Source organism: Pleurodeles waltl, chromosome 3_1, assembly GCF_031143425.1.
Source record: "Pleurodeles waltl isolate 20211129_DDA chromosome 3_1, aPleWal1.hap1.20221129, whole genome shotgun sequence".
Classification (NCBI taxonomy): domain Eukaryota; kingdom Metazoa; phylum Chordata; class Amphibia; order Caudata; family Salamandridae; genus Pleurodeles; species Pleurodeles waltl.
Genome location: NC_090440.1, coordinates 1,945,891,951 through 1,945,910,775, shown reverse-complemented (window position 1 = coordinate 1,945,910,775; position 18,825 = coordinate 1,945,891,951). Strand labels below are relative to the sequence as shown.

The following is an 18,825-nucleotide window of genomic DNA, read 5'->3' as shown; positions in this document are numbered from 1 at the left end:
GCAGCTCTATGAACTACAACCACAAAAGGGATGCTCTTTTAAGTAGGAGGACCTAATGGCAAGTCCTACTCTGTCACAGGAGAAGTGTCATCGCTATTAGCATTTAGTAGGTTTAAGTACAAAACAGCATCAGTCTAGAGAGGATGGGGCAGACTTGGCCACCACCTTTTCATCATGAGTAACATTCTGAATTTCCCCGAATAGTAACAATCAGAACCAAAGATAGCCTCTATCTTGAAGCAGGGTCACCTTCCCATACTAAGGACTTGGCTTTGGTGATCTCATAGCATGACATTAGTTGAGACCAGACTGAACTCTGCTTCTGATGCAAAACAAGTGGTGAGGTGAGATCTCGAACTGCACCTCTGGATCTGAGGCTGGTGCCCAACAACCTGGAATCAGCATGGCCTTCTTCAAAGCAGTGAAGGTTTTTCTGGTGCTGGCAAATTGCTGAGCAGAGAACAAATGCAGTCAGTCTGCACCACAACAGGTCCCATCAGCGAAAGTCCAATTAGGGGCCCTGACAGGATCCATGTGATGTGAAGGCACTCCATAGCATCCAGCATCATTCTGAACACCTGCAGCATTTCCTTTTCAGAGACTTCTGCCTGCTGCAGAGTGGAAGGTGGCCTAGGATACTGAAGGCACATTGACTCCAAATAGGAAATGAGAAAGTTGGATGACTGAGGCAGAGCTGGGCACATAGAGTGCCTACAGAGCAATCTCTCCCTGGAATAGGAACATCCGGGAGAAGACTCTTTCTCCTCAAATATTTGCGCAGACTGGATCCGGAGATTTTTCTTCGAGCAGTACCACTGAGCGCCGTCAGGTGGCATCTGTCAACACCGAAGCGTCGTGTCTGCTGAGCTGACGTCGCAGTCATATATAGGCGCCACCCTGGTGCGCTGCCATCAGTTTCTTTTCACGGTTTTCCACGCCAGTAGCGTGGAGCCATGAAGAACACAGAGTGGTGTGCCAAAACTAGGGCCCTTAAAGGGGAAGTTCCTGTCCCTAGAAATCAGTTCGCAGCGTGGGGAGGATGGGCGGGTCGGTAAGGAATCTGCAATTAATTATGTATCTACAAGATATATCGTTACCGAAAGTAAGGAACTTGTACATCTAATAGAGACTTCTAGTAGCAGAATCCTTACCTTTGAATAGATACTCGAGCAACACCATCCCCGGTGGTGGGCTGCGAACCAAGATCACACCAAGAAGTCCTGCAGGACCGAACAGCCAAAGTAGCCGTCCCTTCGGACCCGACTGGCCAGACAGTAGTGTTTTTGTTAAAGTGTGCAGAGATGCCCACGTCGCTGCCTGACAGATGTCCAGGACTGGAACGCCCCGTGCTAGCGCTGTGGTAGCAGCAGTAGCTCTGGTGGAGTGAGCACGCAAACCTTCAGGAGGTTGCTTCTTAGAGAGTGCGTAACACATTTTGATGCATAACAGCACCCAGTGTGAAATGGTCCTCTTCTGCACCACCTTCCTCTTCTTTGCACACACATATCCCACAAAGAGTTGATCATCCGCCGGGAAGTCTTTGGTACGATCAAGGTAAAACACCAATGCTATTTTTGGGTCCAGACGGTGGAGTCTCTCCTCTTCATGAGAGGGATGTGGGGGTGCATAAAAGGTAGACAAGGTGATGGACTGTCCGACATGAAAGGTTTCACTACTTAAGGTAGGAAATAATTTCTTGTGCGAAGTACTACATTGTCAGGATGTATGGCCAGGAAAGGTGGCTTAGATGACAGAGCCTGAAGCTCACTTACTCTGCGGGCAGAGGTAATGACAACTAAAACAATAGTCTTGACGGGTAAGAGCCGTAAAGGGCAGCTGTGAAGCGGCTCAAATGGGGCACACATAAGGTATGTTAATACCAGGTTTAGATCCCATTGGGGCATGATGAATGGGATAGGAGGGAAAGAGATGTGTGAGGCCTTTAAGAAACCTCACAACTATAGGAGATTTAAGTAAGGAAGGCTGATCTGATAACTTCAAGAAAGCTGAGATATCAGAAAAATATTCATTAAGAGTGCTCAGGGTGGAACCCTGCTGGGCAAGGGAAAAAATAAAGAAGAGGACTTGAGAAAGAGGAGCAGATAGAGGATCGACAGATTTGCTGATGCACCATACCACAAATTTCTTCCAACAACAGGCGTATACGTTTTGGTTGAGGGACGCCTGGCTACCAAGGTAACATTACAGACTTCAGATGGCAGGTCAAAAGACATCAACTGTTGCCACTCAATCTCCATGCAAGGAGGCGGAGGGTAGACAGGTTCGGATGGAGGACCCTCCCCTGCTGCTGCGACACAAGATCCTCTCAAAGAGGCAGTCTGATTGGAGAAGCTATGGCCAAGCTCAACAGCTCGGGATACCAGATTCTTCGTGCCCAGTCCGGAGCCACCAGTATTACTTGGGCCTGGTCTTGCCTGATCTTCTTCAGAACTCTGGACAGAAGTGGTATGGGCGGAAAGGCGTACAGGAGGCCTGAATACCACCCGAGACAAAAGATGTCGCTGAGCGAATGCCACCTTGGAAACTCCAATGTTCAAAACAGCTGACATTGCGCGTTGTCTACAGAGGCGAACAAGTCTAACCAAGGTTCTCCCCACTGAAAGAAAAGACCGGATGGAGATGCCATTCGTGATCGACCACTCATCGTTGGTCGAGTTCGTCTGCCCGCCAGGTGTTGAACCACCAGGGAAATTCCCTGATGTTCCAGCCAAGTCCAGAGGTGAAGAGCCTCTTGACAAAGGGTCCACGACCCCACTCTGCCTTGTTTGTTGCAGTACCACATGCAGTGGTGTTGTCTGTGAATACATGCACTGCTTTCCCCTTGAGAGAGGGAAGGAATGCTTTCAATGCTAGTCGAATCTCTCGGAGCTCCAGATGATTGATATCGAGCCCGGTTTCCGCCGGAGACAAGAGGCCTCTGATCTCTGCCTCTCCCATATCGCCGCCCCATCCCAGGAGTGACGCATCTGTCATGACTAAGATCTGGTTGGGGAAAGGAGAGGAAACTGCCCTTGACCCAATCCTGATTTGTTAACCACCACTGCAGGTCTCTCGCAGTTCCGTCTGAGATTTGGACCTTGTCAGAGAGATTCCCCTAATGCTGTGCCCACTGGAACTTCAGATCCCACTGCAGAGCCCGCATATGGCATCTGGCGTTTTGAACTAGCAGGATGCAGGTGGCCATGAGGCCCAGCAGCCTCAGAGTCATTCTCACCGAAATCTAGGACAGCGGCTGAAACATCTGTATCATAGCACGAATATCCTGGACTCGCTTTTTGGGAGGATATGCCCAAAACTCCACTGTATCCAGAACAGCTCTGATGAAAGGAAGCGTCTGAGAAGGATTCAGGTGTGACTTCGGCACGTTGATAGTGAACCCAAGCAAATACAAAAGGTTCTCAGAAATCTGGAGGTGAAAGACGACTGTGTGGGGCGAGTTCGCCTTCAACAGCCAATCGTCGAGGTAGGAGAAGACTGGGGCCGCTAACCTGCGCAGATGAGCTGCCACCACCTACCATCACTTTGGTGAACACCCGAGGAGCACTGGTGAGGCCAAAGGGGAGCAAAGTAAACTGAAAGAGCACGTGACCTACCACAAATCATAGTTAACGTCTGTGGGCCGGCCAGACGGGAATGTGGAAGTATGCGTCTTGCAAGTCCAACGCTACCATCCAGTCTCTGGGATCCATGGCAGATAGGTCCTGAGCCTATGTCAACATTTTGAACTTCTCCTTTTTGAGGAAGAGGTTGAGGGACCGAAGATCTAATATAGGACTAAGACCCTTGTCCTTTTTCGGCACCAGAAAGTAGCAGGAATAGCAACCACAACCTACTTCTGTCAACGGAACCCTCTCTATAACTCCTTTGACCAAAAGGGCTTGGACTTTCTTGTGGAGAAGATATGGTCCTCCGATATTCGACTGTATGAAGGTGGCATGGCTGGAGGAGGTGTCTCTAAGGGGAGGGAGTAGCCCCTCCGGACAAACTGGAGGACCCACCTGTCCGAGGTAATGGATTGCCATTGGGACAGGTGATGGTAAATCTTGCTGCTAACTGGTTCCTAGTGTACCCGCGGACCAGAAAGGTCTGGAGGCTTAAGCGGGGGCTGGGGTGGACTGGGCGACCTGCTGGCTCCCCCTCCCGGGGACATGGAATCCCTCATCCGCGGCCTCGCAGGGGCTGTACAGCATGCACAGGTCGATGGCCACTGGGGAAAGGACGTGGTCAGGTGCCCCTTCCGTAGCCACGAAAGGGCAGAAAGGCAGACTCCTGGGGTCTAGAAGTCGGACCGAGGCCAAGGGACCGGGCCGTGGCTCAGGAATCCTTAAAGCATTAGAGCGCCCAGACCGTCTTGTCTCCGAAGAAACGTGTGCCATCAAAGGGCATGTCCATCAAGGAATTCTGGAGATCCTTTGGAAAGCCACATTTTCTCAGCCAGACGTGGTGTCTCAATGCCAGCGTCGATACAATCTATCTGCCCAGGGAGTCGGTCGTATCCAGCCCACAACGAAGTATGAACTTCGCTGTATCCCTCCCATCTGTTACGGCTTGGGAAAGGATAGTCCGGGCCTCCTCCGGAAATCTAGCCAGTAGTTGTGCGACCGTATCCCAAAGAGTATGGGAATAGCAGCCCAAAGGGCATGCAGTTGTTCACAGATGCAAGGAAATGTCTCCTTGGCATGGTTAACCCCTAACTTTTTGCCTTTGCTGATGCTAAGTTTTTATTGAAAGTGTGCTGGGACCGTCTTGTCTCCGAAGAAACGTGTGCCATCAAAGGGCATGTCCATCAAGGATTTCTGGAGATCCTTTGGAAAGCCACATTTTCTCAGCCAGACGTGGTGTCTCAATGCCAGCGTCGATACAATCTATCTGCCCAGGGAGTCAGTCGTATCCAGCCCACAACGAAGTATGAACTTCGCTGTATCCCTCCCATCTGTTACGGCTTGGGAAAGGATAGTCCGGGCCTCCTCCGGAAATCTAGCCAGTAGTTGTGCGACCGTATCCCAAAGAGTATGGGAATAGCAGCCCAAAAGGCATGCAGTTGTTCACAGATGCAAGGAAATGTCTCCTTGGCATGGTTAACCCCTAACTTTTTGCCTTTGCTGATGCTAAGTTTTTATTGAAAGTGTGCTGGGACCCTGCTAACCAGGCCCCAGCACCACTGTTCTTTCCCTAAACTGTACCTTTGCTTCTAACAATTGTACAATTGGCACAGCCCTGGCACTCAGATAAGTCCCTTGTAACTGGTACCCCTGGTACCAAGGGCCCTGATGGCAGGAAAGGTCTCTAAGGGCTGCAGCATGTCTTATGCCACCCTGGGGACGCCTCACTCAGCACATGCACACTGCCTCACAGATTGTGTGTGCTGGTGGTGAGAAAAAGACTAAGTCGACATGGCACTCCCCTTAGAGTACCATGCCAACCTGACACTGCCTGTGGCATAGGTAAGTCACCCCTCTAGCAGGCCTTACAGCCCTAAGGCAGGGTACACTATGCCACAGGAGAGGGCATATGTGCATGAGCACTATGCCACTACAGTGTCTAAGCAAAACCTTAGACTTTGTAAGTGCAGGGTAGCCATAAGAGTATATGGTCTGGGAGTTTGTCGAACACAAACTCCACAGGTCCATAATGGGTACACTGAAATCTGGGAAGTTTGGTATCAAACTTCTCAGCACAATAAATGCACACTGATGCCAGTGTGCAATTTATTGTAACATACACCCAGAGGGCATCTTAGAGATGCCACCTGAATACCAATCAGACTTCTAGTGTGGGGATGATCAGTTTCTGCCAGCCTGCCAACACCAGATGAGTTTCTGGCCACATTGGGTGAGTGCCTTTGTCACTCTGTGGCCAGGAACAAAGCCTGTACTGGGTGGAGGTGCTTCTCACCTCCCCCTGCAGGAACTGTAAATCCTGGTGGTGAGCCTCAAAGGCTCATGCCTTTCGTTACAGCACCTCAGGGCATCCCAGATAGTGGAGATGCCCGCCCCTCTGGCCACTGCCCCCACTTTTGGCGGCAAGGAAGGAGAGGATAATGAGAAAAACAAGGAGTCACCACCCACCAGTCAGGACAGCCCCTAAGGTGTCCTGAGCTGAGGTGACCCCTGCCTTTAGAAATCTTAGTTTTGGAGGATTCCCCTAATAGGATTAGGGATGTGCCCCCCTCCCCACAGGGAGGAGGCACAAAGAGGGTGTAGCCACCCTCCAGGACAGTAGCCATTGGCTACTGCCCTCCCAGACCTAAACCCCCCCAGAACCTAGGAAATCAGATTCCTGCAACCTGAAGAAACAAGAAGGACTGCTGACCTACAAGCCTGCAGTGAAGTCGGAAGACGACAACTGCTTTGGCCCCAGCCCTACTGGCCTGTCTCCTGATTCGAAAACCTGCAACCAGCGACGCATCCGACAGGGACCATCGACCTCTGAAACCTCAGAGGACCTCTGAAGCCTCAGAGGACTGCCCTGGACTAAAGGACCAAGAAACTCCCGTGAGCAGCAGCTCTGCTCAACACCAGCAACTTCTTTGCAACAAAGAAGCAACTTTCAAAGACTTCATGTTTCCCGCTGGAAGTGTGAGACTTCACACTCTGCCCCGATGGCCCCGGCTCGAGATCCAGAGAACAAACACCACAGGGAGGACTTCCCGGCGACTGCGAGCCCGTGAGTAGCCTGAGACAACCCCCCTGACCCCCCATAGCGACACCTGCAGAGAGAATCCAGAGGCTCCCCCTTACTGCGACTGCCTGTAACAAGGGACCCGAGGCATGGAACCAGAACTGCACCCGAAGCCCCCAGGACCTGAAGGAACCGAACCTCAGTGCAGGAGTGACTCCCAGGCGACCCTCTGTCTAACCCAGGTGGTGGCTGTCCCGAGAAGCCCCCCTGTGCCTGCCTGCACCGCTAGAGTGACCCCCGGGTCCCTCCATTGATTCCTATCTGAAACCCGATGTCTGCTTTGCACACTGCACCCGGCCGCCCCTGTGCCGCTGAGGGTGTGTTTTGTGTGCCTACTTGTGTCCCCCCCAGTGCTCTACAAAACCCCCCTGTTCTGCCCCCGAGGACGCGGGTACTTACCTGCTGGCAGACTGGAACCGGAGCACCCCTGTTCTCCAAAAGCGCCTATGTGTTTTGGGCACCTCTTTGACCTCTGCACCTGACCGTCCCTGAGCTGCTGGTGAGGTAATTTTGGCCAGGAACTTGAACTTGTAAGTTCCTTACTCACCTGAAAAACTAACCATTACTTACCTCTCCCAGGAACTGTGGATTTTTGCACCGTGTCCACTTTTAAAATAGCGTATTGCCATTTTAACAAAGATTGTATATGATATTGCTTTTATTCAAAGTTCCTAACTTACCTTTGTGAAGTACCTTGCATTTTATGTGTTTACTTCAAATCTTGAACCTGTGGTTCTTAAAATAAACTAAGAAAATATATTTTTCTATATAAAAACCTATTGGCCTGAGTAAGTCTTTGAGTGTATGTTCCTCATTTATTGCATGTGTGTGTACAACAAATGCTTAACATGTAGGCTGATAAGCCTACTGCTCGACCACACTACCACAAAATAGAGCATTAAAATTATTTAATTTTGCCAATATCAACCTCTAAGGGGAACCCTTGGGACTCTGTTCATATTATCTCTCACTTTGAGATAGTATATACATGGCCAACTTCCTACACATACCTATAAGCATAAGGGTCTGCATCAACTCTGGGCCCAGGAGATCCCATAGAGAATGGCATCAGCGTCGAATGACGTTGTTCCGGATCGTCGGATATGAGGAAGGGATCGATGTTGATTGTGGGCCCAAATGATGTCTGGAACATCGATGTCTGACCCGACGCCAGGGAAGGTCGCTGAGGCAGGACCGGCATCGGGACGGATCTGCGATTGGATCGGGAGGGGCCCTCCAGAGCCGTTTACCGAAGCTGACTACTTCGAACCCGAGGGTTCCCCCACGAACTAACCTGTGCTCGAGGGTGCCGAAGGTGAGTCGGTCTGCCCAAAAATGAGGCGTATTGCCTCATGAAATTCTTTGAGCTGGGCAGGGGTGGCTCTAGCTCCCGGGAAGTCAGGGAAGCGCGGAGCCGACCCAGATGAAGGCCCCGAGGACGGAGGGCGAGAGCGCCAACGTTCTTCCTGCGCCGCTTTGTCCGAGCGATGGAGTGAAGTCGAAGAACACTTGTCATTCTTCAACAACTTCTTTTTGTGATCCCAATGTCCCGAAGACTTAAAAGACTAACAGTGGTGGTGACTCCGCGGCCGGTCTCGAGACCTCCTTCTCGAACAAGACCGTGGGCACCGTGGAGTCGAGTGTCGGGCCGCCATGAGCTTTAGGGACTGCTCCCTCAAAGCTTTTGGGTTCATGGTCCGACACTCGGAGCACGACTTTGGGTCGTGATCGCGCTCCAGGGACCAAAGACACGAGTTGCAGATCCGTCACCTGCATCGTTCGGTGACAGGAGTCGCAGAGCTTGAAACCGGTCTTGCGGGACATCCCTCGACGCATCTATGAACTCGTCAAAAGAATTCGACAAATTCGACGTAATGAAAAAACTAATGAGGTAGCTCTCTCCGGATCTGTGCGAAGGCTGGCGTGGAAAGAAAAGAACTGATGTCAGTGTGCTGGGGTGGCACCTATATACGACTGCGACCAAGACCCTAGTGACAGTGCTCTCACCCACAACTGACATACTGGTGCACTCATGTAAGTCCCTAGGCCTAGTATATGGTAACTAGGTTATCATGGCATTGGTACACCAGGGGTCCCCTATGGGCTGCAGCATGTATGATGCCACCCATAGGAGCCCATGCAAACTGTGACTGCAGGCCTGCCATTGTAGCCTGTGTAAAGGGTGCATGCACCCCTTCACTGCCAAACAACCACTGCACTTAGACCCTACAAGTCACCCCTCTGGTAAGCCCTTTAGCCAAAGGGCAGAGTGTATGTCTTAAGTGTGATGGGTAACCCCGCAAGAGCACGGAACCCCTAAGGTCCCCATGCCAATTCCTGGACTCTAAGTGAGGGGAAGCCATCTTAAGGTATGTAGTGGACACTGGTCAACACGAGTGGTCCAACTACATAATGGCTACTCCAAACCTAGGCATGTTTGGTATCAAACATGTTGGAATTATGCAACTATAGAGATTCCAGTGTTAGTTGCATGATACTATGTACTCTGGGGGTTCCCATGGGGATCACTCCAGTTCTGCCTGTGCAGCCTTGCGGGGTCTAGCTGCCAGTCCACACTGCTGTTGACCTCAGACAGTGACCTGCCCCCCTGCTGATGAGCCAGGCTCAGGCCGGAGGAGCAGAGCAAAGGATTTCCTGCAAGGGAGAGGCGTGACCACCTCTCCCTGTGTATTAGGTGTCTAAGGGCTGGGGTGGCCTCTGAATGACGCCAGACTGCATTGAAGGGGTAGGGACACTCTCCATTCATCCTCTTGCCTGCTGGTTTTCTCGGAGTCCACTGGGAAGGGTCCTGAATTCAATACACTCCAACCACCGCTTTATGTTTTAGCCTATGGGACAACTGGGTGGGTAACTGACTTACTCCTGGTTGCTGGGGTCACCTATTGTACTTACCTTAGGTGTTTCTAACTGGCCCCAGCCTCTAGCTACCCACCACATTTACTTTGGTTCCACTTTCACATTCCACTTTTTGTAGTATATGGTTTGCCCTTCCTTAGGCCCCTGTATATTTCTATACTATTATGCTGGTTATTTTATGTGTATAATTGAATGTATTATCTCCAAAGGTAAATATAGCAAGTTCAGTTCAGTAATAGTGCTGTAGTAAAGTGTCCTTTATTTTTGCAACACTTGTGTGGTTTTTCCTTGTGACTAAGTTATTGTCTGACTACTGTGGTATCGCGAGTGCTTTACATTCCTCCTGGATAAGCTTTAGCTGCTCGCCTCAGCTACCCCTAGAGAGCTTCTACTATCTGGACACCTATTCACTATCCCTAAGGGTTGCCTGGACTCAGTATTGGGTGCCACACCACAGATTTACACCATAAACGGAGTCAGCCTCCTACACACACATACTACCCAACCCACCAGAATATGCTAACTTCTCTTTCACTAAATGATGGGATAATCCTTGGGAAAACCACACAAAATAAACATAAAAAATCAACTGAATATTAAGGACTACACAACCACCTGTGATGAGTTATTTTTTATGGAGTTGAGGAGTACTCTTTCCAAACAAAACATTAAAATAGCCTACTGTTGGCATATACTTCGGTCATTTTCATCTGAATGAATCTTGAGGAACTTAAGAGGCTCTTACTCACTGCTTGCGTGGAGAGCATTTCATTAATGCTATGATCGTACTGCTCTGCCAGAATAGCCAACTTCCGGGTCTGCTCCTCCTTCAATCTCTTCAACAGGGCTTTGTGCTCACTTTTTGCTGTTGTCTCCAGCAGATGGTTTCTAAAAGCTTTGTACTGTCTGGTCTGGATCTTGCATGTGTCTTGGAACTGCTTCTTAATTTGTAATTCTTTAGACTGTAGAGGGAGGAAGAAGTTAGTGCCATACAGACAGCACAATAGAGCTACACTTAAATTTTCATTTCACATTATGTTAATCAGGATAGTAGTTCAGTCATTCACTACTTCAGAAAACTTAACTTTCACTTCTCATTTCTAAGTCTGCCCCTAGACACTGTCTTGCAGAAGACAACAACAATTATTATAAGTTTGGAAATCAAGAAACCAAGACATCACTTGCATGTGGAGGCCTAGAAGATGAAATGAGCAGTTAAGTCTGAATGTTTCTGAAGGACAGTCTATTTTACTAACAGAATTTTCATATCATGAAATACGTTAACTACTGTGTACATGAAACCTATGGCCCTTTCTGTTTTGTATGAGGATCACTTGCAGCATTCAAGTTCCGAAAAGGTTTATTTAAAAAAAAATCTTTTTGGAGCCTATAAGGAACACAAACAAACATGTTCCCTGTAGAGAAATGCAGTGAGGTAGACAACAACAAACCTGCAGTAGGGCAAACTAAACATTTAGGGGATTTAGATGTATACATGTGAAATAGAGCACAAATCTGGTTGGACTCCCACATAATCACATATATAATAAGAAAATGACCATGGCATGTACCTAAATGAGACATTGCTGCAGGAGCAGGGAGGCAAACTGTTAGAAAAGGACTTTTATTAACTGTTTAAAACACATGTTCAATGATTTTTTTAATTGGAGGATTCCCATCCTGACAAGGTGTACACTAACAGTACAGAGGCATGTGTCCAAGGCGCCTGGCATCCTGATACATTATCCACCAGAAGGAATATTTGACTTATCCTGTAAGCATCTGTTTGGGGCAAGTAGTGCTACAGATTCACATGTTTTACATACTCCTGCCATCTACAGTTGGGCTTAGATGTGTGAAACGTGTTTTTCCTCGAAGAAATCTATTGTGACGCGAGTTACAGTGATTCTTCCTTCGACTGGTAATTCGCATGGGCATCGACTTCAGTATTGGATGGTTTGTTTTGCATGGCAGGCAAGGATAAGAATGGAGCATAAAGAAGAAAGCAGTAGATGACCATGCAGAAAGAGATAAAAGAATATCTGCAACCACCAGTCTTCTGTGTGCGGAGGGTGGGCGCATGTGAACCTACCACACAACGTGCCACAAACAGATGCTTACAGGCATATTCTGTTTGTGGCATGTGTAACTGTAGATACATGTCCTCCAGTCGCGGCTCAAAGCGTGCGGAAGGGGCGGCATGCCAGAGGTTGGAGGGGCTGAGAGAGATTAATAAAAATTAAATTAAATTAATAAACACTTACCTTGCTCGCCACCACACGGCTCCATCCGTTCCTCTTTCCTTGAGTGCAGGCACAGGCACCCAGCCTAGGAGAAGGTGCAGACTCTCTCCAGCCCTGCAACTGTGGCGACACAGCTGGCCAAAACACATGCGCTTTGAGGGGAGTGCTATGCACTCCCCCTCACTGCTCCCCACCCCGTGTCCCCGTCCCATTACGAGGAAACGATAATAAACCCAGTTTATTATTGTTTCCTTGTAAAGGTTTAGCAGCTGACGCTGCTGGTGGAGTGGAGGGCGACGCTCCTCAGCCCTAATGGAGGAGCCACCCCTGATATGCTCTGCAGACTGTAAAGCAGTACTCCCCTAAGCTGTGGCTAGCCTAAGGATGTCGCAGAGGACTGGAAAACCATATGTAACACAGCTTGGCCAACTCTGACTTGTTGGCTTGCTCAGACGTCTACACAATAGTGTCTGGTAAATGTATGTAGAGTGGACCAAATAGCTGCTTTACAAATGTCAGCTATGGAGATGTTACCAAAGAAGGCCATAGAGGCCCCCTTCTTGTGGGTTAAGTTGGGCCTGGGTGGGGTAGGCAGATGCCTTTTGGCCTTTGTGTAGCAGGTTTGAATGCACTTTATAAGCCATGTGGCTATGCCCACTTTAGAAACAGTGGGGTCTTTGTGTGGTTTAGTGAAAGTAACAAAGGGTTGTTGAGTTTTATGAAAGGGCTTGATCTTGTCAATGTAGTACACAAGAGCCCCTTTGACTTCCAGTGTAGCTCAATGATTTGATTAAGGTGAAAGGGGGATACAACCTTTGGCAGAAAATTTCTATTAGACCTAAGGATGACTATCGCTGTGAATTTCAAGAACAAGCATTACCAAAGATAAGTAACTTATTGACAAAGGCCTCTTGACAAAGGGTCCACGACCCCACACCGCCCTGCTTGTTGCAGTACCACATTGCGATAGTATTGTCTGTGAACATCTGCCCATGCCCTTTTACAACAGGAAAAAATACTTTCAATGCAAGTGTGATCGTCCAGTTCAAAGTTGATATGGAGTCTGTATTCCGCCTGGGACCAGAGGCCTCTGATCTCCACCTCTCCCAGATGGCAGCCCCATCCCAGAAGTGACGTACCTGTCACTAAGGCATTACCGAAGATAAGTAACTTGTTCATCTGATAGAGACTTCTAGCTGTAGATTTCTTACCATAGAATAGATACCCAAGCCATAACCTCCTGGTGGTAGGCTGCGGACAGAACTTCTTCACACTAAAAAGTCCTGAAGTCTGAACGGGCAAAGTGTCTGTCTCTACTGACCCGGTAGTCCAGGCAGTAATGTCTTGGAAATGTGTGTAACGTTGCCTACGTTGCTGTCCAATAGATATCCAGGACTGGACCACCTCGTGCCAGCACAGTGGTAGCAGCCTTGCCCCTGGTGGAATGAGCCCTCAAGCCCTCAGGAGGCTGCATCTCGGCCAGTGCATAGCAGATCTTAATGCAGACAATGACCCAGCGTGAAATGGTTCATTCTGCACTGCCAGACACTTCTTTGCTCCCACGTACCCCACAAAGAGTTGGTCATCCACTCGGAACTCTTGTGTGTGGTCAAGGTAGAACTACAACGCTCTTTTTGGGTCCAGTCGGCGGAGTCGCTCCTCTTCCTTAGAAGGATGCTGTGGGCAGGGTGATGTTTTGACCTAGTTGAAATGGGGTCACCACCTTGGGGAGAAAAGTGGCACGAGTTCTAAGTACCGCCTTGTCTGGGAACATGGTGAGATCCGGCGGCTTGGATGAGAGACCTGCATCTCACTCACCCTCCTGGCTGATGTTTTTGCCACTAAAAAGGCTGTCTTGATGGTGAGAAGCCGAAGGGGAAAGTTGCGCAGTGGCTCTAAGGGAGCATACATGAGAAACGTGAGAACTAGATTTAAGTCCCACTGAGGTATAACAAAGGGCATAGGGGGAAACATATGTATAAGCCCTTTGAGAAAACTATGTACAGCAGGAGATTTGAATAATGAAGGCCGATTAGCCAACCAAAGGAACGCCGACAGGGTGGAAAGATAGCCTTTGAGAGTGCCCAAGGCAGAACCCTGATGAACAAGGGATTAGATAAAGAGAAGGATGTCAGAGAGGGAAGCAGAAAGGTTCCATAGATTTTTCTGTACAATATTATACGAAGCGCTTTCAACGGCAGGCGTATACTGTCTTAGTGGAGGGACGCCTGGCTGCCAGAATAACTTTATAGATTTCGGGAGAAAAGTCAAAGGCTGTCAACTGTTGCTGCTCACTCTCCAAACATGAAAATACAGAGTTGACAGGTTCGGGTGGAGAACCTTACCCTGTTGCTGCGACAGACGATCTTTCCGAAGGGGCAGCCTGATCGGAGGATTGATGTTTATTTTGAGGAGCTTGGGATACCAGACTCTCCGTGCCCAGTACGCAGCCACCAGGATAACTTGGGCCCGGTCGTTCTTGATCTTTTTAAGAACTCTGGACAGAAGTGGTATAGGCAGGAATGCAGACAGGAGGCCTAAACTCCACTCGCAATGAAAATTGTCGCTGAGCGAGTACCTTGGAAACTCCAACAAGCAAGACTGCTGACATTGCGCGTTCTCTGCTGAGGCGAACAGATCTAACCAAGGCTCTCCCCACTGGTGAAAGAGTCCTTGTGCCACCTCCAGATAGAGACACCACTTGTGATTCACTAAGCATTGACGGCTGAGTTTGTCTGCCCTGGCGTTCAGAGAACCTGCCAGGTGTTAAACCAGCAGGGTTATGCTTTGCTGTTCCAGCCATGTCCAGTGACGCAGGGCCTCTTGACAAAAGGGTCCACGACCCCACACCGCCCTGCTTGTTGAAGTACTACACTGCAATAGTGTTGTCCGTGAACACCTGAACCATCTCTTTCCTTTCATAACAGGAAGAAATGCTTTTAATGCCAGTGTGATCACCCGGAGGTCCAGTAAGTTGATATGGAGTCTGGATTTCGCCTGAGACCAGAGGCCTCTGATCTCCACCCCATACCAGAAGTGACCATCTGTCACTACTGTGAGATCTGGTTGGGGAAGGGAGAGGAGTCTGCCTCTGACCCAATCACAGTTCACTAACCACCACTGCAGATCTTTTGCAGTTCTCTCTGAAATCTGAAGCGTGTCAGTGAGATTCCCCTGATGCTGTCCCCACTGGAAGTTCAGGTCCCACTGCAGAGCCCTCATCTGCCATATTTGACAAACAGGATGCAGGAGGCCATGAGGCCCAACAGCCTCAGAGTCTGTCTCACCGAAATCCAGGATAGAGGCCGAAACATCAGTATCATAACCTGAATATCCTGGACTCGCTCCTCTGGAGGATAAGCATGAAATACACTGTGTCCAGAACAACTTAGATGAAAGGGAGCTTCTGAGAGGGAGTCAGGTGTGACTTCAGCAAGTTTATAGTGAACCCCAGCAAATGCAGGCAGTTTGCCATACTCTGAAGGTGGGTGACGAAAGCCTGGGACGAAGGAGCCTTCAACAGCCAGTCGTTGAGATAGTGGAAGACTGAAAGCCCTAACCTACAAAGATGAGCTGCTACCACAGCCATCACTTTGGTGAACACCCAAGGGGCACTGGTGAGACCGAAGGGGAGCACAGTAAACTGAAACTGTTTGTGGCTCACCTTGAACCGCAAGTAATGCCTGAGGGCAAGCAGGATCGGGATGTGAAAATACGCATTCTACAAGTCCAGTGCTAACATCCAGTCTCCTTGGTCTAGGGCAGACAAGAATTAAACAAGAGTTAGCATCTTGAATTTCTCCTTTTTGATGAAGTTGCCTGGTGTGTGGTGAGTACCTATGGTATTATCACTTTATACCAGGTCCAGGTATCCCCTATTAGAGAGGTGTAGGAAGCCAGTCTCTCTAAAGGTAGCTGTGGATGAGCAGCCAAGACTTATCTAGGAGACATGCAAAGCTTATGCAATACCACAGTTGTCACACAGCACTTAAACATATAAAAAAAGAACTACACAGTGTTACAAAAGTAAAGGTACTTTATTTTAGTGATACACATACTAAAACACTATTTGGCAATACCCCAAATGGAGGTAGGAAAAATACACTAATATTTGTACAGTAGTACTCAGGAATTAGCATAGAACGTAACAGAAAACAGTGAATGCAATAGGCAATACTGAAGGCCTAGGAAGGGACTAAGAAGTGGAATGCGAAAGTCGGGGCCCCACCCAAGGAAGTGGAATCGGTAGAAGAGAGCTAGAGGAACTAGGGACCCCACAAGGTAAGTACCAGAGTGCCGCCCAGCAACCAGGAGAAAAAGAGGTAAGTGTCTGGTTTTCCCCAAACCCACCAAAAGGACTTTAGAGAAGGATACTGCAGGACCCAGACAAGACTGCAAGAAACCAAAGGTAGATCCTGGAAGAGGGAGACCTAGAAAAGAAGGGGACCAAGTCCAGTTCATGTTTGAGTGTCCGGTGATGGTGATCCATCTGTGGATCCAGGACCAGGTTCATGGTGGATGAAGATAGTCTGCAGTGCAGCACTGGAGCAGCTGAAGAGTTCCTGGAGTGATGCAGTCGACATCCCATACCGGAAGAGGGATTTCAGTCGGTCAGTTGTGTGGAAAAACCACCAACAAGCCTTGGCAAGACCAATGTCATGGATGAAGAAAAGTGGAGCTGCTGGGGACAAAAAAGGTCCAGGGGGACTCAACCCACGGAGGGGAGTCCAGGGTGACCCTCAGCAGTGAGTAGAGTCACAGGAAGAGGAGGCAGCCCCACAGGCAGCAAGCACAGGCATCGAGGTGAGGCCCACGGAGGGGAGCCCCGGGTGACCCTCAGCAGTGAGTAGAGTCACAGGAAGAGGAGGCAGCCCCACAGGCAGCAAGCACAGGCATCGAGGTGAGGCCCACGCGGTACACCTAGAAAGGAATATCACGTGGCAGGAATAAGAAGAACCGGGTGCAAAATGAGGAGATGTGGCGCTCAGGGTGCCCAATCCACCCAAGTATATAATGGGGAACCCCACTAGGGAAACACCCAACCCTTAGAGGTCAAACTACCTCACGACTCAGAAATACACAACGAGGTGCCCCTAAAGTACACGAAGAACAAAAAGATACAGAATTCACATATATATTGTTTGCAAAAATCAGTCCATGATACCACCAGTAGGTCTTGGAGTAAATCAGTACGGAAAATAAATCAGTCCAGAGTTTATTGAACATATGATTTCATATTGAACAGTCAGCAATCCAGAGCAATATGTACTTCCAGCTTTCCAGCCAACACGTGTTTCGTCTTTGGGAATAATTAACATCCCTTACGACTTCTTCAGGGCTTAAAAATCCAATAACACTATTAGCACTAGACAATGATGTCAGATGATCCGAAATCGATATGTTGCAATATGAATATTCACCGAATATTCTTTAGTTGTTATCTCCGATATATGAAAACGGCGCCTCCGTGTCAGGACGCCCAGCGAGTGCGCTAGGAGAAGCATGCAGAGGGCTGTTGTAAGGAAATGCCTCCTTGGCATGGTTACCCCCTGACTTTTTGCCTTTGCTGATGCCAAGTTTTGATTGAACCTGTGCTGGGACCCTGCTAACCAGGCCCCAGCACCACTGTTCTTTCACTCAACTGTACTTTTGCTTCCACAATTGGCACAGCCCTGTCAGTCAGATAAGTCCCTTGTAACTGTTACTCCTGGTACCAAGGGCCCTTATGCCAGGGAAGGTCTCGAAGGGCTGCAGCATGTCTTATGTCACCCTGGGGACCCCTCACTCAGCACATGCACACTGCCTCACAGCTTGTGTGTGCTGGTGGGGAGGAAAAGACTAAGTTGACATGGCACTTCCCTCAGTGCGCCATGCCAACCTCACACTACCTGTGGCATAGGTAAGTCACCCCTCTAGCAGGACTTACAGCCCTAAGGCAGGGTGCACTATACCACAGGTGAAGGCATATGTGCATGAGCACTATGCCCCTACAGTGTCTAAGCAAAACCTTAGACATTGTAAGTGCAGGGTAGCCATAAAGAGTATATGGCCTGGGAGTTTGTCAAACACGAACTCCACAGTTCCATAATGGCTACACTGAAATCTGGGAAGTTTGCTATTAAACTTCTCAGCACAATAAATGCACACTGATGCCAGTGTGGAATTTATTGTAAAATGCACCCAGAGGGCATCTTAGAGATGCCCCCTGAATACCAATCCGACTTCTAGTGTGGGTCTGACCAGTTTCTGCCAGCCTGCCACAACCAGACGAGTTGCTGGCACCATGGGGAGAGTGCCTTTCTCACTCTGTGGCCAGGAACAAAGCCTGCACTGGGTGGAGGTGCTTCACACCTCCCCCTGCAGGAGCTGTAACACCTGGTGGTAAGCCTCAAAGGCTCACCACCTTTGTTACAGCGCCCCAGGGCATCCCAGCTAGTAGAAATATCCGCCCCTCCGGCCACTGCCCTCAAAGGCTGGAAGAGATAATTAGGAAAACAAGGAGGAGTCACCCACCAGTCAGGCCAGCCCGTAAGGTGTCCTGAGCTGAGGTGACCCCTGTCTTTAGAAATCCTCCATATTAGTTTTGGAGGATTCCCCCAATAGGATTAGGGAGCCCCCCTCCCCTCAGGGAAGAGGCACAAAGAGGGTGTAGCCACCCTCCAGGGCGACTGCCCTCCTGACCTAAACACACCCCTAAATTCAGTATTTAGGGCCGACCCAGAACCTAGGAAATCAGATTCCTGCAACCTACACAATGAAGAAGGACTGCTGACCTGAAACCCCTGCAGAGATGACGGAGACGACAACTGACTTGGCCCCAGCCCTACCGGCCTGTCTCCAGACTCAAAGAACCTGCACAGCAACGCATCCGACAGGGACCAGCGACCTCTGAAGCCTCAGAGGACTGCCCTGAACCGAAGGACCAAGAAACTCCTGAGAACAGTGGCACAGTCTTCACCAACAGCAAAATTTTTGCAACTTTGAAGCAACTTTTAAAGAACTC

At 49.2% G+C, this 18,825-nt stretch overlaps 1 protein-coding gene across 1 annotated transcript in view; it reads right to left on the bottom strand.

Moving 5' to 3' along the window:
• The window catches only part of TAOK1 (TAO kinase 1), a 959,977-nt gene that overhangs the window by 86,596 nt on the left and 854,556 nt on the right, over positions 1-18,825 (bottom strand). Inside the window, exon 18 of the mRNA XM_069226237.1 lies at positions 10,329-10,541. Within this exon, the coding sequence (XP_069082338.1) occupies positions 10,329-10,541 (213 nt within the window). The remainder of the gene's footprint in view (positions 1-10,328; positions 10,542-18,825) is intronic.